At 45.9% G+C, this 22885-nt stretch overlaps 2 protein-coding genes and 2 non-coding genes across 23 annotated transcripts; 3 read left to right on the forward strand and 1 right to left on the reverse strand.

Annotated features, from left to right (window-relative positions):
* The first annotated feature begins 101 nt into the window (after window positions 1–101).
* On the forward strand, window positions 102–20852 carry ARMH1 (armadillo like helical domain containing 1). Of its 15 annotated transcripts, none has more exons than XM_085511606.1 (12): window positions 102–375; window positions 1799–2016; window positions 2371–2439; window positions 2807–2973; window positions 3539–3735; window positions 3890–3974; window positions 5088–5192; window positions 5276–5345; window positions 6439–6568; window positions 7383–7460; window positions 8048–8156; window positions 20688–20852. In XM_085511606.1, exons 2-11 carry the CDS (start codon window positions 1811–1813, stop codon window positions 8138–8140), a joined length of 1200 nt encoding a protein of 399 aa, XP_085367732.1. In that variant the 5' UTR covers window positions 102–375; window positions 1799–1810; the 3' UTR covers window positions 8141–8156; window positions 20688–20852. The 15 variants fall into 15 exon arrangements, 10 of the variants coding, with proteins under 10 accessions (XP_085367732.1, XP_085367730.1, XP_015725893.2 ...); XM_085511604.1 differs by lacking the exon at window positions 20688–20852 and adding an exon at window positions 14215–14354; XM_015870407.3 differs by lacking the exon at window positions 20688–20852 and adding an exon at window positions 11199–11559.
* On the forward strand, window positions 4281–4395 carry LOC116653801 (U5 spliceosomal RNA). The gene has a single exon (XR_004308269.1). It is a non-coding gene; the product is annotated as a U5 spliceosomal RNA (small nuclear RNA).
* LOC116653812 (U5 spliceosomal RNA) lies at window positions 4880–4994 on the forward strand. Its single transcript, XR_004308280.1, has one exon. It is a non-coding gene; the product is annotated as a U5 spliceosomal RNA (small nuclear RNA).
* Window positions 8854–22784, reverse strand: KIF2C (kinesin family member 2C). 6 transcript variants are annotated; one of them, XM_015870401.3, is made up of 22 exons: window positions 22712–22784; window positions 22542–22636; window positions 21844–21948; window positions 21577–21625; window positions 20164–20205; window positions 19074–19193; window positions 18262–18378; window positions 17917–18017; window positions 17552–17647; window positions 16591–16645; window positions 16341–16503; window positions 15971–16061; window positions 15459–15522; window positions 14490–14581; window positions 14147–14289; window positions 13134–13338; window positions 12568–12678; window positions 12078–12145; window positions 10458–10566; window positions 10266–10382; window positions 9795–9921; window positions 8854–9543 (listed from the first exon to the last, which is right to left on the reverse strand). In XM_015870401.3, the coding sequence occupies exons 1-22, from the start codon at window positions 22773–22775 to the stop codon at window positions 9464–9466; spliced, it is 2214 nt and encodes a 737-aa protein (XP_015725887.2). In that variant the 5' UTR covers window positions 22776–22784; the 3' UTR covers window positions 8854–9463. The 6 variants fall into 6 exon arrangements, with proteins under 6 accessions (XP_015725887.2, XP_015725886.2, XP_015725890.2 ...); XM_015870400.3 differs by having other exon boundaries at window positions 18262–18381; XM_015870404.3 differs by lacking the exon at window positions 20164–20205.
* Between the last annotated feature and the right edge of the window lie 101 nt (window positions 22785–22885).

Raw genomic sequence — 22885 nt, forward strand, 5'->3', positions numbered from 1 at the left:
TCGGGAGTCCCGCCTACCGGGCGAGAAAACACACGCCTATTGGTTCGAGAGGAGGCAGTGGAGGGCGGGGATTGGTCGAGCCGAGGTGTCAGTTATTCCGCGGGGTGGCCGCCCATCGCGGGCAGGTGAGGGCGTTACCACAGGACTCAGTTACCACAGACACCACAGTCACCACAGGCCGCAGTGTGAGGAGCGGGCTGTGATAGCGCGGCTTTAAAACAAGGACAACATCAATATCCAAACGTTCCATTCGGGGACGTTTCAGGCCGTAAAGTTCTTTTAATCTGGAGGACGTAGGAGCTCTTTATGGCGCTGTAAATTCCATGCAGCCTCTCCTGCTCACTGCCTGTTTTCCTCATATCAATCATATACCTCGTAAGTAATGTTTCACAAATAGCCTGTAAATCACAAGGAAACGCTTTGCAATAATGTGAAATATGACTGTCACTTCACTATCTCAGCAGAGGCCCCCAGCAGGCCGTTCATAACATTTGTTATGGCTAATAACGCTTTCAAATCACAACTATTGGGGGAAAATGGGTCTATTTTCAACCTGCTTCCTCAGTAAAGGAGATCCTGAGCACGCCCTGCCAAGGACACGGGCTCTTTGCACAGCACAGGCTGTTCATTCCCCAATGAAATCTCATTGTAGCTCTCAGTCCTCTTTTGGGGACTGATAACAGCAGTAGGAAGTTCTGTTTGAGTGTGTCCTGGTGTAAGGGAAACTGGTGATCACAGCATGAACCTCTGATTAACCAGCTGAGACAAGTGATGAGTCAGCTGTGGGAGCACAAGTGAAGGTAATTCAGCTGTGGGAGCTCAGGTGAAGGTAATTCAGCTGTGCTACCAAAAGGGGTGGAGTTTGACTCCACATCTCCCATTTAAGGGCTGACCAGCACTAAGGTAGCATCTCTTTCTGGAGATTGCTCCTGTGTGGGGGGTTTTTGTGGTGAGCCTCAATGTTTGTGAGCATCCATCTCAACTGAAAGCCTCAGCACTGGTGAGTCTTTCCCTTCGATACCCTCTGGCTGTTCATTTAGTCTGTAATTATAACTACATGCTTATGTGTCACCCCAGCCCTGAGTGCAGCCATGTTTTCAGGGTGAGTTGAGGGGATTTCATACTGAAATAAAAGCGTGGCAAAGTAATTTGCTAAAGCGCAGACTGCTTTATGGGATTGAAGGCAGCGCAGACAAGGGGTGTTTCTGGATCTCCTGCCTTCTTCCACAAAGCTTGTATTATTTCAGATGTTCATAGCTTTTTTTTAATGATGCACCATTGCACGCTCAGAATGAGTGCATAGAAATTAGACAACAACAAAACAGAGTTAAAGTCCACCGTGCCAAAGGTCCCCAGGCACTCTCCCTTTGCCAAGGCCAAACACGTTCTGTTGGAGTGGATTTGGGCCCAGTTCAAATGGTTCAGTGCACCCACGGGAGAGCACACTGCACTGCCAGGCATTGACCATTGACCCCATTGCTCCCCATAAATCCACACCTATCCGTGTCCTCGTATCACCCTACTTACTCTTGGGTAGGTCAGATATGAGAGGTAGTGCTCTTGTTGTGAGGCTAACAAGAAACAAAAGGAAGGAGAATGAGTTACATCAAAATGACTGTATTAACACAGCAGAAAAAATGTATGAGTATAAAGGAAAATGAGATAATTACTAGCTAGTAAATGTTTTAATACTAATATTTTCCAGAGCTATCCAATAAGATGGTAGTCCTTTAATACAGATTCTTTTTCCCCCCTACCTTTAAGGCCTGTATTAAACTTCTTTCTCACTTTTCTCTAGGCAGAAGAAATCATGACATCTGTCAAAGAGCAGGAGGCCATCAGGAAGCTCATGGTTTTCCTGCAAGAATGGGACAATGCTCGCAGAGTTGCTCGAAACCACATCCTGGACAACTTCATTAGAAGCAATAATGGCAAGACAGAACCAGAGCTGGAGCTGGAGTTCTCCCAGGGAGCCAGCTTGTTTCTGGCTCGCCTGGCAGCATGGCTGAGGTTGACGTATCTGTTCCCTTGGAAAGCCACAAAGGTGGCACATAGTAGTGGGATGGAGAGGAAGGGAAAGTTCTCTACTGAAAAATACTGTATGAAGAATAAGCTTTTGTATAAAGATTCAGCTGGGGGGAGGGGAGCAAAACAGCAATATGAAGGTGGAACTGAAGCCAAAGTCATACAGCCTATCTCTCAGGGACCTCAAATTAGGAACCTAGAATCAGGAACCCCTGCATGCCTTTGAGAGGAAGGTCCATGCTCCCTCTAACAAAGAGAGTACCCAGGTTCAGACCTTCACGTTGCCGGAATTGCTTGGGGAACACTGAGATAGTCTGTAATTGTCTCCTTAGCCTTATCAAACAGCTACATGCACAGCACGTGCATCAGCAAGCTGCTCAAGTCCATCAGTGTCTTCTTATCTGCTGCAAGTGGGTGAGTACACAATGTCACTGCCTGAGAGGTGCTATGGGGAAGGCGATGCAGGCAGTGGGGCTGTGGCTTTCTATGAGATGCTCTCAAATCCAAATCCACTGCTTTCCCAGCTCCAGAACCACTGGCTCATTGGCATGGTGTGGAGAGAGCATGCTGGAAACCTGAGAGCAGAGATGGGGTTTTCTGTGCCTGTGGTTTAGCACCTGAAATAAGCACAGGGTAAAGCTGTAGCTGGTGACACGCTGGCATTAAAGCTCTGTCCAAGCTGAGCCTCAGTGGCCTCGTGTTCAGTGTCCAGGTGTGCACACTCAGGAAGATTTGCTCTGAAGCGGGTGATGTTTTTAGCTTTGTTCCTCCATCCATGCAGGCGCAGATACGTTATTGAATTTCTGGAGCTCGGAGGTGTCTTGATGCTCCTGGAAATACTAGGGCTGAACCACCTGAAAGAGGAGGACAAAAAGGAGGCTGTAAAGCTGCTTCAGCTGATCGCAGACGCCGGCAGGAAGTACAAGGAGCTCATCTGTGAAAGCTATGGTAGGTGGCATGTCCACGTGTGCTTGTTCCTAATTCAGATGAGGATGTTCTCCCTGCCCTCTGGCCCCAGGGCTGCTTGCAGCATCCAGCCACTGCTGCCGGCCAGCAGATAGCTGTGCCGTTGGGTTGGCTGGAGGGAGCTCAGGGCTCAGCTATTGTTGAACGGCCCCATTTCATCCGCTCTCTCCGGTTTTAATGAGCTCGCTTTCTTTACAGTCGTTTCTTTTGATCCGCTGTTGCTGTCCCACTGCTCACAACTGCTACAGCAAAAATCACACAACAGTTTCTATTCTTCCCCGCAGTTGCCCACTGCAAACCTGCCCTGCTGGAGGCTGAGGCTTTTGTGGCACACATTGTGCTGCTCTTTCAAAGGATATTTTTTCCTGTTCTTTTTTTTCCTCCCGGCTGGTAGCAGCCAAACACCATCTAGTGCTCTGTAGCTGGGATTATGCCTTGTGTCACCAGTGGCTGTGGGGTGATAGCTGCCGTCATAGCTTGCTTCAGGAGCAGCAGATGGATCCTTAGCAGTGCTGCCATGCGACTCAGCACCTTCTTCTCCACACAGGTGTGCAATCCCTTGCTAAGCTGCTGGCCACCAGCAGCTCGGCAGAGGTTCAGGACGAGGTGCAGATCTTGCTGGACTCTCTGGGCCGTGGCAACCCCAAGTACCAGAACCAAGTGTACAGCGGGCTGCTGGCAGTGCTGCCCTGCGGCTCTCCCCACGGCCAGCAGCTGGCTCTGCAGACACTGCGCAGCATGCAGGTGAGCGGTGGGAGCAAAGGGTGCCCCCAGGGGCTGGGAAGCCTGCAGAGAGGCTGGCCCTATTCCCAGCACTAGCTGAGTTTGCCTTCTACCTATAGGGGCACAGCGGGTTGCACTGCACGCAGCCGCCCCTCAACCCGCCCTTGTCCCGCAGGACGTGCTCGGAGAGGCTCCCCCGGCTGTAGTGACCCCGCTGCTGGCAGTGCTGGGCTCGGCGCACCCCGCCGTGCACTACGAAGGTACGAGCGGGCTGGGAACGGCCGGGGCGGGGCTTAGTGGGCGGCTCGTTAGCATGCGTCTCATTAGCATACGGCTCATTAACATGCGTCTGATTTGCATACCCAGCGGGCACCGCGGTGGCGAAACGCAGCTGAGCTGTACAGAGTTGCCGGTACCGGAACCGGTAGGGGATGAACGGGAACGGGAGGGAGGGAGAGGGGTAGTGCGGGAACGGGAGGGGCGGGGGGAGCGGGGAGAGCGGGGATCGCCGTGTGCTAAGGAAGGGGAGAGGGCAGGGGGGTGAGGGCCGGGAAATGAGCGGGGTTATACTCTGGTTTCTCTTCAGATCGTATAAATCTTTCGCCTTTTACTAAAGATTTCCGTGGAGAGGAACAAGCACGAGTGTCGTGGAATTTTTTGAGGCTCCGCTTCGGCGGAGCTATCCCTGCTATGGTTAATGACAGAATATAACTTTAATAGGACTATATGGGTTTCCGCTGTTGAGGGAACGCTCCCGGTTCATGTTAGTTCCTGTTACTCAGCCTCATTACTGCAGTTCCGTTGGTTCCGTACTCAGTCCCGCCCCGTTCCCCGGTACAGCCTCAGTCCCGCCCGCTCCACGTTCCGGTTCCGCCCTCATCTGAGCGTGGTTATTAGCATACAGCTCATTACTATGCGTCTCATTAGCATACAGCTCATTATTATTCGTCTCATTAGCATACCCAGCGTGCAGCGCGCGGCCCCGTGCACCCCCGCCGTGCTCCGCCGCCCCACGCGTGAGCAGCCGCTGGTACCAGTCGTTGCGGTGCGATGCGGGCCGGGCTGTGCCGGTCACACCGTGCTGAGCGGGGCGGAGCAGGGCGGGCCGCCGTGTGCTCGGTGCGGTGGGCGGGCAGTGGGCACGGGGCCGGGCAGGGTGGTGGTTATACTCTGGTTTCTCTTCAGATCGTATAAATCTTTCGCCTTTTACTAAAGATTTCCGTGGAGAGGAACAAGCACGAGTGTCGTGGAATTTTTTGAGGCTCCGCTTCGGCGGAGCTATCCCTGTACTGGTTAATAGCAGAGCAAAATAGCGTGAGGTGGGTGTAGTTGGCCCGGCTGCAGCCGCTATCTAACCCGCTGCCGTTCCCCAGCCGTCCAGCTGCTGCTCACCCTCGTGTCCCGCCGCGCTCCCCCCGCCCTGCTGCCCGGCCTGGTGGCCCTGCTGACTGCGCCCGGGACGGAACCACGTGCTGAAGGTAAAAGCAGCATCCCGTACTGTGGGCTGCATCTGTGGTACCGTACGGCCGCCGTTCTCGCTTTCCTTGTGTTCCTCCTGCAGACCCAGCGCTGTGCCCGACGGAGCAGACACCGGCCCATATCCAGCAGGCTGCTGCTGCTAAAGCTGTCGGGTAAGGAAACCTGGAGCATAACTCACAGAGTGCAGGGAGCTCCTTCGAGTTGGAAGTGCGTAGCAGGATCAAGTGCACCATCAGCAGTTGGCTGATGACATCAGGCTGAGTGCTGCAGCTGGCACAATAGAAGGGATGGCAGAGGTGCCACCCAGAGGGACCTGAACAGACTCAGAAAGTGGGCACATGAGAACATGGTGAGGTTCAACAATGCCAAGTGCAGGGTGCTGCACGTGGGTCAGAGCAATCCCAGGTACATGTGCAGACTCCTTGTGAGCAGCCCTGCAGAGAAGGGCTTGGGGGTCCTGATGGACAGGAAGCTGGATGTGAGCCATCATTGTGCTCCTGCAGCCAGCTGTACCCTGGGCTGCATCCACAGCGGTGTCAGCAGGGAGAGGGAGGGGACCGTCCCTCTTTGCCCTGCCCTTGTGAGCACCATGTCCAGGCCTGGGGCCCTCAGCACAGGAGGGATGCAGAGCTGTTGGTAGGAGGCCACAAAGATGGAGCACCTCTTTTATGAAGAAAGGTTGAGGCAGCTGGACTTGTTTACCTCTGGCACAGAGACATCAGCCACCCAATGTAAGAATGCAGTACCTATGATTGACCACAGCATCCGTACATTTGGCTGCTTGTGCTGAGGTCTGAGCAGTTATTATGAGTTTCCTGCATTGTCCACAAGATAGTGCTATGAGAACACTTCTGCAAAAGCAGATAGCAGGAAAAAATAATCCTGCAAAAGCAGGTGAGTTTAGTGGGTACAGAGGCATAGTCTCAAAAGCAGTGACATCAGTGGTGGTGGTTCCACTTTGAGCTCTGGGTTCTCCATATTCATGCAAGAAACTTTGTAGGGTTTAATATGCACCAGGAAGCTCCTGCCAATATTAAATAACTATTTCTCAGCCAAAAAAAAAAACCCCAACCAACCACACACTGAGTGAGTGACAAGCCATACTTGGTCAAATGTTTGAGATTCTTCTGTTTTCTGCCCATTGGTGCCTCCATGGGGATCACACCAGGTATGTACCAAGAGGGCCAGGCTCAATTTATTGCATGCCCCTGCACAGGGTAGAGGTTGATGACTGTCGTATTGCAGCATATTAGCCAAGGAGTCAGCAGAAGTGGCTGAAGAGCTGATCCAGCTGAAAGTGGTGCATGGCCTGATGGTTGCAGTGGGGAACCTGGATTATCCACTCAGCCAGAGAAACGCCAGCATCTCCCTGGAGGTGAGTGTGATGGTGTACAATGGATGACATCTTAGCATGTGGTCTCTTTCCAGAACACTTCACCAGAAAGGCTCCCTGCACTGTTTTAGTGAGGTTTTTATTTGTTTCTGAGCACAGCAGGCAGGCTTCACAAAGGCAGGAGTGGCAGTTCATTCTGGAAATAGCTGTACTACTTGTTCCTTGTGCTTCCCTCCTGCCAGGCACCACACAGAGGGTACTGGGAAGTACTCACACGCTTGTTCTACTCTGCAGCTTGCCCTGGAGGCTGGCACAGGCAGAGTTAAGTTGTTAACCAAGGTAGTTTCCCTGGGTCTAGACACTAGTGCAGAATTGTAAGCAGGCTACTTTGTCCTGCTGGTGCTGCTTAAAGAGCTTTGGCTGCCTCAGCACAGATCTGTGATGACTGGGAAGAGGAAGGACCGTAGTGTGGGTAGTGGGAAAGACACAGAATAAGGGACAGCTGAGAGTCAGGCTGCTCAGAGTGACCTGTCTGGTTATGCAGAGGGTCAGTGTATTGTTCACCTGAGGAGAAACAGACAGTGCTGTTGCAAACACCCTTCCTCCTTATCAGTGAGCTGGCACTGGGGGACAGCAGAGTGGGATAAGGTAGGGCTTAGAGCAAGGCCCAACACACTCCCCTTTGGTGTGTTCAATAAGTGCTGGCAGAAGCACTGAAACCAAAGGGGGTGGCTGAGGCAGTAACTGGCACATAACACTGAGGTGGTCTGCAGCCACACTGTACACACAGTTCTACCTCCACACACATGCATGCACGCCCCTTATCCCCATACGCTAACTCTCCGTTCTGTTGCAGTATTTAGTTCGCACATATCCCTTTGTGGAGGAGTGTATAAGGAAGGCAGTAGGACACACACTGTTCCAGCTCTTTAAGGTAAGCATGCCTCCCTAGCAGAGTTTATCAGTGGCACTGGGAGAGCTTGAGCTGTTTTGCAGAGGTGTAGGGGAGACTGTACTCCTCAGAAAAATAAAAAATCTAGAGTTGGCCCAGAAATGGACCAAATCCCCCTTGGTGTTCACATCCAGGCTGTGTTCAGGACAATTGTTTCTGTAGTTCAAACACAGAAGAAAGCAAGGATGGATTTCAGACACCTGCTACTCCTGCAACGGCAGGATCTCTGTGTCGGAATAGGGCAAGAGGTGACTCAAGCTCCTGCAAAACCAGGACCCTCCTGCCCCTCTGGCTCCTGGGGTAGTGATACAAAGCACTAAACCACACTGGGCCCAGAAAAGGGCACTTTTTCATTGTACCCAGGACCCTACTGTTTTACCACAAGCTATCCCTGGTCAAAGCTAGATATAGCTAAGAGTAGTAACACCAGAAACAGCAGGACTGAGCAAGGGAACTGCCTTGTGCTTTAGTTTAAACTCAGTAGGGCACAACAGCCCTCTCACACTTGTTTTGCTACTGTCTTGGTGTGCTGCACCAGGCATACCTAAAGCTATCGCTGCCTCTTCCAGGACTGCCCTGAGACCTGGTACACAAAAATAGATCGAGTCCAGGCTGAAGAATTGGCCTCTAATCTAGTGGACAGCCCAGAAGACATGGCATAGATGTAAACTGCAGAAGGTAGGCATGGAGCTGGGCTCAGTTACTTGAAAACCCCCTTGGTCGTGTACTAGTATTTCCCCCTGAAATTAAAGGAATAATCTGTGGTGGAAGGCAGCCTAGGAGCCCAGGGCTGGGGTGTAGGGCAAGAGTGAGTAATGACAGATTAGTCTTTGTGTACTCTGATATTTGTATGCCTACACACTGGAACTGGAGTTCATAGGGTTATTTTTGTCCTTCTAGATATAATCCCTACAGTGAATTAAACACATAAGATGCACCCAGCAGCATCACTTATGTCCTCCCCTATCCTTGCCCTGTACCTGCTCACCTCCAGAGAACAAGTTGTATGGGGCTGTCTGGACTAGACCACACACCAGGGTCATGGATCCCAACTTCCTACAGCTGAGCTGGTAGCAGCTTTATCCTTCTATCTCAAATACAGGTTTTGATGGACTGCTGAACACAGCTTCTCATGTAGCACATTGACTGTTTCCCCCTGAGCCCACAGAATACGCATATGAAATAACATCCTGGGCCACTACTGAAGCCTGACCACACTACTGAAGTGAGAGGGAGTGACAGGGTTTTACCTGCTTGCTGCTAAAAAGAGCTGATCCACTCACTGAAACACATTGAGCTTTACTGAAGTAGAGGAGGCTTGTTTAGAGTGTGCTTGTTTTCCCCTTTTGCTTGGCAAGTTCTACACCACAGGATCTCAATTAAAAGAGAAGATTTATTTTAAATTAGTTTTATGCAAACATTACAAGTGTAAAGACTTCAAAAATAAAACTACTCCAAAAAAATGAGGGGTACCTCTGCAGCACCAGACAGTCTTCAGGGTCTGTTAAGACTAGCAAAAATCAGCAAGAAATGTTGTAAGATTGAAGTTAATTAAATACAAGAACATTTATTTAATTGAAAAAAACTTCATAAAATACTGTTTTTTTTTTTTAAACATTATATATAGTCCATTTTCTTCCCAGAAAAGTATTGTGGTGTTTTCAAGCACATCTGGAATCAAAAGTTACATGTACGTTACATTAGCAAGTTATATATTTGCAGTCACTTCCCTAATAGAAGTTCATCATCATTAATAAAGGACCAGATATGAAACATACCTAGTAGACTCTCAGCCCTCATCCCCTAGGCCTTGAAGGGGAGCTTTTCAGCAGAGTCTCTACAGAGTACCCCAATACAAGACATGAAGAGAGATAGGCTGCCGTGTTTGCTTCTCTCAAGTACCCTACTACATTTAATAGTAGTTAAACCACTGACAAACATGCAAGACATACAGAAGATTGCTTGCAAACCAAGTTTGGCTGTATTTACTGATGCCTCTGCTTTCTTATCTTCTTGCTGGCTTGCTCCTCTAGTTGCATGGCTGCTTCTAGAGCATCCAGTGTTTCTGTAAAGGAAGAGGGGAATGACAGGGTTACTGATCTGAAAACTGAATTCCCTGGCCCAGATGTTCATCTCCATTCAGCTGCTGCTCTTTTTACTTTGAAAAGTGTAGACAATAAGATCAGTCCACCCTGGTGATCACTTATATAAGATATGCTGGTGTTACTTCAGAGTTTAAAAAAAAAAAAAGATTAGTGAAAATACAAATTAAAAACACACCTCCTGAGTAGACACTATCTCAAAGTATTAACATACCTCTGGCACTAAAGAAGTTTCTTGAGCTATCTTCTATGAAGTACTTAGCTCTGCTCACAAATGTCTCAAGGTCATAGTCCGGTTGTTCTGTGATTGCCAGGAGGTAGTCAAGTTCAGTTGTCATTTTCTGTATTTACAAGAACGAACATACTAAGAAATTGACTTTCTAGAAATTCAAGTTTTAGAGTATCTGTCACACCAAATCAACAGAGCTGAGCTTCTAGAGACAACTTTAACAGTCTATGCTGATTAGCAGCAGGTGGAGGAGACGGGGACTGGCTGGCCACAAGCACCAGAATTCCCCAGATTAACCTGTTGAACAGGAAACCACGGGGGAAAAAAAAGCTGGCAGTAAGGGAAACATAATACCCTTTAATTACAGCCCATCGCCTACCCCATAGCACTGGGTTCAGGCAAGGCAAGCTGCTGTCAACATGTAGAAGGCATCTTGAGCTGGGCTTGCTTCTTTACCTGTCTCAGTTCTCGAAGCTGTTCTACAACTTTCTCCTCTCGTTCACCAATTTGAATCATAGCTTCACGGAAACTAAACAGGTGGGGAGAGAGATCTTCTTCCTCATTCTTGGACAGCTGCAAGAAAACAGCTTAAGTAAGAACAAGTTGTTTGCAGCTTTGAGATCTTTGCAGCCCACTGCACACACATACACTGTGTTGAAGATCTACGATTTCTCCACTCATTTCTGTTTCCTCAGTCTCAATCTCCATCTGATTATGTGTTTCACCACCTCCATTATGAGGACTGAGCTCTTTCACCCTGCAACAAGAATATTTGCCACTTAATATCTTTCAGCAGTTTCAGAGCTATGGTATCACAAAACAGCTGCTGCAATCCATCCGCGCTCAGCAAAAAGTACTTGGCTTTATTAAAAGAAACTCCACACATTATCACACCTGGAACAAGCCCACATAGACAGAAACTCCAGAGGCCTGGGAGAAAGAAAGCTGAAAGATGGTTGTTTCCATGTCCAGTCTAACTATATCAAGCTAGGACCTCTCCTGGAGAGAAGAGCTGAAGTACACAATACTGACTGCCATAAAGCCTTTCACAGAGGCATGTCAGCTTGGTCTGTCACAATCAACTAAGAGGACTTAAGAAAAGGAATGTCATTTCCTCCACTCCCTAAAAACATAAGACCCTCCATGCTAGAACAGCCCTGTAAGAAAGACAAAAATCATGGCTGATGAGATGGAGCTAGATGTAGACATCAAGCATCAGCTGGGCACTTCATCCCACTTACTAGCATCAGCTTCATGTTTTCAGTAAGTTTCAGCCTGCATATTCCCTTTCCTGCAGCCTGAACTTGCCCTGTGCAACAGCAGTGAAGTCAATGGGTGCAAGTGAAGCACAGCGTGAGTCAGATGCTCCATTCTGTCTTGTGCTTTCAGGTGATCAGAAATGACTGTTCACCAAGAACTGCACACAAAGAAAGCAACTTCAATCCTGAACCAAACCTGTGAAGATTCATTGTGCTCTTCAATGCTTATGACTTCTCTCTGGAGCTAAGGAGGGGACCAAGAGGCCTTTTATGACATAAATGAAAGGAAGCTACCAAGCCTGAAGTATGCAAGTTTTAACTTGTTAATGCAGGACAAAAGTCACAGGTTCTGCAGCCGCAGCACAGAGCCACGTGACACAGCATCAGCAAGGGAAAATCCAACCACCACTGACTCTAGTGAAACAGGGAAGGGTTTAGTTGTTTCTTTAGCTGTTATGCTGAGACTCAAAATACAAACTGCTTTCCCTGCAGCCAGAGCCTGCCTATCCTTTTTTGCTTTTCATCTCATCAGAGAGATATAAAGGCTGCTCTTCACAGGTATTCCAGGGTTCAGCAAGACCCCCAGAGAACTCTGGAGATCTGTTCCTGCAAATCTGCCTTACAGGTGCCCAAGACCAACCATAGAACATTCAAATTCATGCTCCCACCATTTGCTACCAAGCACCTGAATTCTCTGGGTTCTTAAGATTTCAAAGTCTCCATGGTATCATACTCTACTAGCTCATATTAAAGTTCACAGTAAACACATGGTGATATTCTGCATCATCTGCAGTGTTATGTCAGGGATTGTAATACAGCAGCCATGTTCTTAGTGCACACTATAGATGGAGGTAGCCATTCAGAACACTGCCAACAGGGTGTACTTCCTACAAAAAGCAGGTTAGTTTGAAGTCTAACAAGAGACACCCTTACTCTGAAGAAAGAAGACAGTGCAGTCAAAACATACTCTGCAATGATAGTAGAATCCCTAAGTCAGAAAGGCCATTACCTGTCAGCGTATCTCAGTGTGTTTAAGGTGTATTCGCATGAACTCATGCCTGGAGAAATCATTGCTATCTGCAAACAGAAAGCCACAGTGAGTGCCACATCTGCCTTTGCTCAAGCTACCAGCTCTGCAGATCTCATTAGGCAGCTGGTACGTGTAAGGGAAAAGGGTCAGAGTTAAGACATGGTCAAGTCTGTTTTTCTGTCTGGCTCCTATGGAGCATGCCAATGACTGTCACCAGTTTTCCACTGACTTTGTGCATCCATGGTGCAGCACCTTCCCAGGAAGTAAAGCTCTTTGAGAGCACACTACTGTAGATCCACAGTATGAAAATGACTTTATGCTGCCTCTGTCCTACTGAGGCTGGAGCAAAGCTTACTGAAGATTTGATATCAAAATTCCATCCTTCTAGGGGAGGAGCATGCAGCTATCTGGTTAAATTGCAACACTCAAAAACAGTGAGTGGGTTTAACTGTATCACAGACATACTTACCATACAGGTCCTTGAGTTCGTTCCTATGAAGGAGTCCCTTAGCACCTGGGTCAACTTGCTTTCACGGAAAGGAGTATGAGCTTTGTTCTGGCCTAAAGCTCTGATACATTCCTAAGAAAAGGAAAGTCTTTGTAAATGTAGTTATTTGCATCACTCCTCAAAAGCAAGTCTGCAAGCTGCAGCCACCAGCAAGCTGGAGAAGAGCAATCTGTATTGCTCTGTACATACATCATAGCCTCTTAAGTACACTCCACACATCTGACTGTCACAGGATACCTGATACCCACCATATGCAGAAAACAACAAACAAAAGTCAGACAACTTGAATGAAGCCATTTTAAGGCCATGCCAGTGTTAGACTCGAGATCATACAGTTATACCACTTCCCTAGAAACATACTAAGCACAAGTGTAATACATATAATTTTCAGCATTATTAAAATACAAAACTAAGATCCTTTTGGCTATTCCTTTCCCTTACACTGGAAAGAAACAGAACAGATTACCTCAAAGTTAAACAAAATCCTGTGTTGCTGAGCACCACTTGCTCTCCAAGTTTTAGCTTACCTTCAAAGCCAGCAAGCTCTTATTGATTTCTGCACCTTCCATTCGTGTCTGTCGATCAGCACTAGATGTGTCCGCACCCCTCTCATTTCCTGCCAAATCCACCAAGGAAAACTTGCCAACCAATTTCCCTCTCTGACGCAGTAAGATTTGGAAGCAGGCATGTGACCGTGAAGAGCTAGCGTTTGCAAAGGTCTGCCCAGATGTCCTACAGCAAAGATGCAAACAAATGTCAGAATTGCATCCCTGGAGATTCAAAGGTCCCAGTAGCATTAAACAAGACCCACCCAAAAAAGGATGCACAGCAGAGCATGAGAAGAGCTTTCAGGATGCACATAGCTACATACACGATGTAATACAGCAGCCAAGAAGTTCTTCTTGGCCAAGTAATATTTCCATGGCATGTATATCTTATTAGAGAGCTAAGACTTGTTAATACAGAACTTAGCCCCTGATTAAAGACATGCCAGTGCAATGGTAGAGATATCCCAACCACAGGCTGCAGCCAGGCCTGCCAAGTTGAACAGCCAAGCCTACAGCTGGCCTGTAGCACCTTCTCTCAAGGATTCCTTGGAGATCTTCAAATGACACGTAGCCTTTTTGCTGCTATCAGAACAGCTTATCTGGCCTGCAGTTAATCCTGAGTACTTTTGCAACTACAGCCTGATGCCAGCTGCTCTTCATTGATCTTACACACTCTCAAGGAGCAACTTATGCTCCAGTATAGTAGCTGATACTTCTAAAGTGGAGTCTACCCGCTTCCCCAATACAAGTGTTTCCTCTCTTCTGGAAATGTGTGAACATGTGGCCACTATGGAAGGAAGACTTAAATCCATGCCTGCCAGTCCTTCATTCTGTAATCCCCTTGTTTTCATGCAGAGGTGCAGAACAGTGCCTGTCTGTTACTGGGAACAACAGGCTCCTTGTTTGAAATCAAAGCACCAGCTACAAGCATCACTTTTTGCAGACACAGGTACAAGACATGATTCCTTTCTTATTGTTTTAAGGCATCAAACCTGCAAGCACTGCCGATCTCAATCATTCTTATGACATCTTCAGCACAGCTGACTTCTTTCTCTTGCAGACCAACAACCTGAACCTGCTGCTTGCCATCCTCCAGGACTCGAAGCTTTGCCTTCTTATTCAAGAGATCAAACACCTATATTCAGGCAAGAAGATTGAGGCAAATTTGAATATAGACTCCTTGCAAGTAGCCTGTGCTGGCTTTACAGAGAGCCATACAGGAACATCACATTTAACAGAGGCTTAACATACTATAAAAAAGTATTTTTAATTCAGCTCCTCATGAAACATACAGCCAAAGTCAGGCCAGGATTGAAAGAAAACAAGAAGTCTTACCTTTCCATTATATATTTCAAAGAAAGTCACATAGACTTCCAGGCCCTGACTCCTGTACCTGGGCTGGCTTAGAAGTAAGAAGACATCTTGTGCTGGTGAAAGAAGACACAGACATGTCCTAGTTGCTACTTGAACTACTGCTGAATATCACAAGCCATAATGCAGTGACTAGCAGCTGAATGACAGCCATCCTAAGCAAATTCTAATGAAACAATTAGTGATGTGCTACCATCTGGAAACTGAAAACAGGGATATGGATGTTTCTACTGCTAATATTATGTGCAGACAGCAACTCACGCTGATCTAATAAGATCAGTAAGTAAGAACTGCACACACATCCCCCTGATGTGGGGAACATGAAGATCTGTTATTGCTTTGGACAGGCCTGCAAATGCCAAGTACTTGTTTGAAACGCTTCCTGCAGAGAACCTGGACAACACTTACATGCTGCTGGAAACTATACACCACTACAGTTGACCCTTTGATTGAACTTCAACTGACTTGCTGCATTGAGGGTTTCACAATATGCCTTAATGTAAGTAGGACAGAACAGTTCATGGTACTTCCTAGGCATTATATCAAAGAGGGGCTTATAAGCACCTGCTACCTGAGAACATTTGGTATGTGCTTCATTATTATTATTTTTTGGATCTAACGCATGAAGTAAGAAGCATAAATCACATTCATATGCTTCCTGCATAACAAACTTCATATGGGAATTAGGTGCGTTCCTGTTGTGTTCAAGTCAGGTATTTCCAAACACCTTTCTTACATTGAGACAAAAGCAAAGCAGAATTAATCAAAATTAAACAGTTTGGTCCAACAAACATTAAAGTAGAAAATATAATCTCTCAGAAGCAACTGTCTTCTACCAGAAACGCCTTAAATAATCCTGTAAAAACAAAGCATATCAATTTAAGAAAAGCATGCACCATTTTGATTTTCATATTTCAAGAAGAATCAACTTACACGCAAAAGCATATATGCCCTTCGAGGCATTCTGTGCTCTCCCAGAGAAGTCTCCACCCATAGTCTGTTAAGAGAAGAGGCCACCAGAAGTAAGATGCAGCTCAAAAGCAAGGCAGGCAACCTGATTTTAATCCCAAGAACATACCAGGAAGTTATCATCCCATTCACATCAGACCATCTACATGATCACAGCAATACAGTTATTTTCTGCTTTCCTGTCAGTTCAGAGAGGAGATTTGGACCATGCAAAGTTAAATGCCTGTAAGGCTCTGGAGTGCTGGCTACTCCAGAGTTCAAAGGAGTTGTTCTTCCAAGAGGAAAAAGGACATGATTTTACTCACAACTCCAGAAGAAATACTTAAGCCTACAGAAAAGGAGGATTAACAACTAAAAGTATTAACAGTTTATGACAAAAGCCTCAATATCCAAGCTCCTCATACAATCCCATGACAAAGAACTTCAACATATTTTATCTAAAGCTAGAAAATTTAATTCTTTGAAAACAAACTTACATGTGTCTTGCCGCTGCCTGTCTGACCATATGCAAAGCATGTTGCCTTTCCACCCTCAAAGATTGTCTGTACAAGAGGCCTAGCAGTGAACCTGGATATTCAGAAGGAAAGAGGCAGTTAAGGCAAGCAGTTCACATCCTGCTTTATCAGTTTTCCTACCAAAGCAAATAAAAGCAAATTCTTAGATAGTTAGCAAGGCCACACAAAAAAAAAAAAAAAGAAAACAACCGTGTGAGACTTATTAGTTCCTTGGTTTCCTCCACAAAGGAAGTTTACATTTATTTCAAGTAGCAGTTTAAGCCAGGCTGTCACCTAGCCATAGCTCAGTGCTTTTAGCTTGGAAGTCATTCCAGTGAGAAGAAAGCATTACCTGTATACCATTTCATTAGAAGCACATTCATCAAACGAAAAGTCAAATCTAAATGTTTGGGTGTCGAGGTACTTTGTTAGGTCCACTTTCTGCTTTGGTTCATGCACCAGCAGGACACACTTGCTTGGAACAGTGATCACGTCACATTCCTTTTTGTTTATTTCTGTTGATAGAAAAGAGACTTGGTTTTAACACAAATAAGCCACATCAAAAGTGCTCCAGATCAGAGCTGCTTTGTCAGTACACTTACCTTGTTTATTGAGAGGGCGCTTCCTAACACACACACAAATTCTATGTTCTTCTATCTAAGAAAAATTAGGAAAACAAGTAATTATGTACCTGTTTCATCTACTTAGAATTACAGAGAAAAATTTCACGCCTCCTCACATCAACTTTTGTATATACTGATTCATTTCCAAGAGGTTCTAAGGCAGAGCACAACTCATGCAGTAAAATAAGTCTTGAAGTCCATCAAATGCAGAAGGACTGCTATGTTTAGTTTGGAAAACTGCCTGCTATCCCACTGATGGGAGCAGAAAGTAGAAGATGACAAGTTCATCTTCTGTGAGGCAGCAGCAGTTGGTTTTCAGCTTTGTCAGATGCAGGTACAGAAACCACCTAAGTGTTCTATAGTAGTCAGCATCTACTTGTTTGGACCTAATGCTGTCGTTTTTCACTGACTATAGCAAGGCTTTAGCTAGGCAAAGACTGCTTGTTCTCAAGTATTAAACAACACCAACTCCAAGTTTGCTGAAGATCTCTGCTAAGCCTGCTTCTTGTAATTTGACCTTAACTTCTGCTCTCTTTCTTTTTGACCTATTTTCAAGGTGCTCACTGTACACCTTATATATGATAACACTGCATTACAGGGTAATAGTCTATATATTCATATATATATATATATGTATATATGTATACTGACATATACAAGCTCTAAAAAAAATATAGATGTTACCCACAAAATACTGCATTATAGTCTTTAAAAGGCAATCTCTCTGACATTGCTCTATGCAAAGTAATGCAAGGCAGCTTATCATAAATTGGACAGGTTAGTGACCTCACATTTACCACCAGGTGCCTCAGGACCACAATATGCTCAGAATTTCCCAGGATCTGTGATGCACTAATTTGCTCATATGCTAAAACCCTCAGTAGAAAATAAATAAGGCAAATAATCTGTGCTGCAGCCAGGGGCCTCAGTATTTCCTTACTGGGTCAGATAGGGATAATGGCTGGCAGTCTAAAGTTGCTCTGAATTCTCTGATCATCCGTGCAAACTCCCAGTTTGGACAACTGCTGTCAATTTCCTGCATGTAAAAACAACAAAATAGACAGAGGTAATTAGCCCATTATAGCAATAATAGTTATTGTATATCCCCAGAGCATACTGAATACGATCAACTATGCACAGTTATAAACAATTCACTTCAGTCATGAGATTGAGAACATTCTGAAACTCAAATCAAAGCTGTACTAAAGGAAGAATTAAGAACAAAGCCCATCCAAAATACATTTAGGTTTCAATTACCACGATATACTGTCCAGTAGTACCCCTTACTGGTACAGTACTACACACCTGTGCACGTTTTATCCTGATTTCACTAAGTTGAGCTCTCTTTTCTTCTCTCTTGTTTTTCATCTTCTCCATTTCTTTCACAATGTTAGATTTTCTTCGAACTAGATAAAAATTGAAAGCATTTCCTTTAATTCGATTTTCACCCTACATTTTAAATGCATTTTACACCATCCCATCACTCTAAAGGCAGCATTTTAAGGAGATAACACTATCATAAAAGTACTTAAGACATCCAGTCTTATTGCCAAAGCCACCTTTCCAAAGTGCTAGTCTAGGAGCATACAAAGTAGAACAGTGATGCACCACTTGCTGGCGAATCAGTTCTTCGCCACTGCTCCCTGGTACCTGGGCTCTGTGCAGAGCTTATTCTAGCAGGAGGCAGATTATCCTCTGTAGTGCCATTGCTGTTTGGAAGCATGGTTTCTGGAGCACAGCGCAGCCTACTCGCCCTGGTTCGGACAGCTGCTGAAAGAAGCCAGACCAAAGACAGTAAGTGGAACCCAAAGATCAAGAGCTGTTTATTAATTGTAAAGCCTCACAGTCTGCAGGTATGCCTCAGCTCTGATTCTGGATTGGTTCAGAATAAGCTAAAGCCTGCGTGCAAATATTTTTACATCCAGATTTTATTCAAAGCTACAAATCAACACCCCATCAGCTTGACAAGTTAACAATAAATTTTCTGAAGATATTTGAATAAGAGGTTCAACTCATGAGGCATACCCACAACTATTCATAGAGAAGGTCTGGTCAAGATAGATAATTACAGTTTCACATTAACTCAAGCAAGCTCAAGTTCTTGCTTTACTCAGCCAGCGCATGTAGAACTACTACCAGTGTAGTTAGAGCCTGTTGTCAGCAGTATCAAGGCACTTTGCTTCCTGCTCACCCTGTGAACACTACTTGATGCTACTAAGCTGGTAGACCTGCCACAGCAGTCTGGCTAAGGAATTCACTGTTCTTCAACAACACTGTTTCCCAAGCCCTCTGATAACTCCTTCAAGCAGAAGCCCTGGATATTTACATAGCATTGGACCTCCCCCTCTTGCTTTATACGTGAAAGAGCTGCTCCTATTCCTAGATGCATAGTTTACTCAATTATAAACATACAAAGCATGTTGCTTCATATCAAGAGTTCTCTGGGTTCTTCCTCTACTCACCGGGAGCTGCCACGTTGTTTCTCACTTGTGTAGAAGTAGAGGGATCCATCCCCATCTCATTTTCCTGAAGGTTCTGCTGACATTCTGTGATGATAGACATCCTAGAGCGGCCACGCACGGCTTTGGAAACAGAAATTCAAGGTCAGCATCACATCAGACACTCAGGCATTTGAAAATAATCATGTATTCAGATATACAGGCTGTGATTAAAGAGACCGTTTCCAAATTGGATACTTTAGCAAAGACTGGGATAAAGCAATGCTGGAAGGGCAGGTGGGTGAGAAGTGACCATGACAGAAGAACAAACAGTTCATTCCAGATTTGCAGCTTTGGTGAATTTCTCTCCAGATACAACCAATGATTCACTTATATGGCTGCTCCAAATCTTAAGACCTAGGAAGGAGGTAGTTACATCACAGACAAATGGAAGATCCTCTGAAGCTTCACACCTGCAGGCTACAAATTAACTGGTGGTGACAGCAGAACTGCAATCCAGCAGCTGCTTAAAATGAATTTATCCAAGGTGATACCACCAATTTTGCTTTATGGACTACAGATTGAGTTATCTGTGTCCAGGAAAACCAGGATAAAGATCATTTCTTCCTCATCCAAAGATAAAACTGGTGAGGAGCTGTATTACACCCAACAAAACAGCCAAGCCCGATGCAGAGAGAGCACTTGGTGCCACAGCGGAGCAGCAGCTTAATGACACTAATTTCAGCTAAAGGAGCCTACACAATCGCAATATGGAATTCTTCATAAAGTGCCTTTTTGAAGTATGTGGCAATGGAGGCTGCCTGGAGTACTGTTCTCTCACCAAGAGCAAACCATCTGCAGAGCTTCCTGAGGAAGGGATAGGAACGTACACCTCGATAGATTGTGAAGAAAGCAAATGTGGGATGAAAAAAATAGAAGTGTGCTATGAAAACCAGAACTAATCTCCAGCAATCACAGGAATTTATCCAGAATTAACCACTATGATTCCAAAGGAAATAATACTTAATGTGAAACAAATCTCAGCTTCAATTCTGGATCAAATTCCTTACAATTGTGCCCATGAAATTCAGAGCTCACGTGTTAAAATCTTTACCTGCAATCTTCTGCTCAGGTGCAGAGACATTAGATGTCACTGCTGCAATTTTAAGAACAAAAAGAATCAGTTTCATTATACTCAGATGGTGCATTATTCCATTTCCTTTTGTCAAACATGCCCAGACCTGATTTCATCACAAACTCATTAGCACTTTTGCTATGAATGATAGTGCTCCTGGACAGACTTATACACATACAAAGAGGTTTGCTCTTTCTAAATGGTTTGATTCAAGTTATTTCTCTATACGAGAACATACAGCATCTCCTAAAACACTTCACAGAACTTAGACATCATCTGCTTTCAAGTTCATCCTAAAAGCACTGCTTCTCTCACTTCCTTGAATGCAAAGGAGACAGAAACCTCCTGATCTTTGATTTGTTTAGTCTACGGGCTGACTCCTGAAGTCAACATTAACTTCCTAATTGGTGCAGTACAGAGTTTGCTCTGAGGTTTACTTCCTAACACTCATACAGTGCAACTATAATACAGATAATATTTGATGACTGATTGCTTCCCTCCAGCACTCCGAGCGGGTCATCAGGGACAAGACTGTGCCAGAAGCAAAGGGAACAGACACTGCAAACCATAATTAGATTTTATATGTCAGGAAAGCAGCAGCCTCTGTGAGGATATTTTCTCCCCCCCATCAGTCAACGTCTGAATTAAAACACCTTTATATTTTTCCAGCTGGCTGTCTGTTAACTGATTTGTCTAGAGATAATCACTACTTTGCCAATTCACAAGATCTATGGAGAGTTCTCTGCACGTGAGATAGATCAGCACACTCCAGTATAGAACAACTTTTGACATATTGAGTTTCTTGGACTAATTCCTCTCTCTCAGGTACAAGGGGATTTGTACTGTTGATTTCCAATAGTAATTTCCCTTCTCTTGCATCATACACAACAACAAGGCCAGACAGCTGCAGCCACTCATAGTTCATAGATAAGCAAAAGTTTTGGCCAGCTATGACGTTAAGAGAATTATTTAACCTGCAGTCAATTGACATCAGCATCACTCAACTATATTATAAATAGACCTGCAACACTGACACTTGTAATTCAAAAACAAGAGCCAACTAAAAAGCTGAAAAGCATGTGGATTTTCTAACTCCTGACTATCAAGATTTAAAGCCACGTCAAAGAATAACTACAACAGTGCTGCAGAAAAGGGCAATATATCCAAAAATCCCAGCTCACAACAATAGGAGAGCAATTGGTTGGCAGGGGTTCTGCACTCAGAAGCGTGAAGTGTTGGGATGAACTGGTTCTCTTAACACTCTTCTTAGCATTGCCTGAACGAGCAGCCTCACACTGCACTAAGCTGGAATATTATGTCCACAATGGAAGAGCACAGGGGTGTAACAGAAGGATGTTTGGACAGGGGTGTAACAGAAGGATGCTTTCTCACCTTCCCGTGGAGCAGGAATTTTTGAAAGAGTTGATCTACGTTTCTGTTTCTGGAAAACAATGAGAGCTATTAATAATCAGCCATGGACACATAGAACAGCACTACAAACCGTATTAATGCAGCAAGGATTTCTGATTAAAGCCTGTGAGACAGAACACAATGTCAGATGTCTTTAACTCATAAGACCAACAGCACTGTCTATAATAAGACCTGGATTTAAGTGTGCTGCTGTCACATTGCTATCTGTGGGAAGACTGAAGCACTTACCTGTACGGTTACATTCTCTTGCAAAGGAAAGTTCTCTTTCACTTCTGTAGCAGGTGGCTCTCCCGCCAAATGAGGATTTACTGTTAAAATATCATCAATGTTAATCTGTAAAAGCAAAGGGAAGATTCGACGTTTGCTTTTTTATGTTGGCTTTCAAGACAGGCAAACAAAGCCAAAGTTACAATTGCCCTTAAGGGCAGGACAAGCATTGAAATGCTATTCGAGCAGCCCACAGCCAACTGTGCTAGAAGAAACGAGCTGGTTGTGCCATGACCCCCATGTGCCAAACAGCACAAACAGCACACGGCTCTGCAGGTGCCATACAAGAGCTCTGCGAGCACAAAGGACGGGCAAAGCACATCAAGTGCTTTTAATCTCCTCCGGCTAATCTTAGTAAATCTCAGTGACTTCTGCGCTCGCGGAGCATTAAGAGGTGACTGCGATTGAAATAAACTACAAGGAGCTACTTAGACCTGGGGAAGCGAAGGGTTCAGCATTTAATCCACCAGCCGACGCGCCTGCATCCTTGGTGCAAGCAGAGCCCATACAGCCCCACCCGCACAGTCACAATCCGGGAGCACACACGGATCCCGCCGGTCCATCACAATCTCAGCGTTCCACAGCGCCCGGGGCAGCGCTGAGCAGCACCGTGATCCCGAGCCCCGCGGGTACAGCACGGCGGGCACGGCGCCCCTCACCTCCTTGCCCTTGACGACGCCCGACTCGCACCACTCCACCGACACGGAGCACTTGGGCACGTTCACCTCCTGCACCGTCGCTTGGTGGATCAAACCTGAAAGGGAGCGGATCAGAACGGAGCCACGATCACCGCCCAGCCCCGCAGCGCGGAGCCGTGCCCGGCGCTCACCATTGCTGCGCTGGATGTTCACGGAGAGCCCCTGGTACAGGCAGCGGAACGGCTGCGGCTCCATGGCGGCACTGCGGGACCGGCAACGGACGCGCGTTTAAACGCCGCGCGCCGCGGGGCAGACCGGGAAAACATGGCGGGGGGACCACGAGTCCCAGCGGCGCTTGCGCGTGG

The sequence above is a fragment of the Coturnix japonica genome, chromosome 11 (assembly GCF_054131305.1).
Source record: "Coturnix japonica strain WE chromosome 11, WE-NBRP24, whole genome shotgun sequence".
NCBI classification, from domain to species: domain Eukaryota; kingdom Metazoa; phylum Chordata; class Aves; order Galliformes; family Phasianidae; genus Coturnix; species Coturnix japonica.

Excerpts from the sequence above, each read along its gene's own strand:
- ARMH1 (XM_085511606.1), top strand. The coding sequence starts at position 1,811 with ATGACATCTGTCAAAGAGCAGGAGGCCATCAGGAAGCTCATGGTTTTC. Across the intron at positions 2,974-3,538 it reads GCTCATCTGTGAAAGCTATG|GTGTGCAATCCCTTGCTAAG; the intron begins GTAGGTGGCATG and ends TTCTCCACACAG. Across the intron at positions 3,736-3,889 it reads AGACACTGCGCAGCATGCAG|GACGTGCTCGGAGAGGCTCC; the intron begins GTGAGCGGTGGG and ends CTTGTCCCGCAG.
- KIF2C (XM_015870400.3), bottom strand. The coding sequence starts at position 22,775 with ATGGAGCCGCAGCCGTTCCGCTGCCTGTACCAGGGGCTCTCCGTGAAC. Across the intron at positions 21,949-22,541 it reads GCGTCGTCAAGGGCAAGGAG|ATTAACATTGATGATATTTT; the intron begins GTGAGGGGCGCC and ends TTGCTTTTACAG. Across the intron at positions 15,523-15,970 it reads CAGGCAGCGGCAAGACACAT|ACTATGGGTGGAGACTTCTC; the intron begins GTAAGTTTGTTT and ends TTCTCTTAACAG.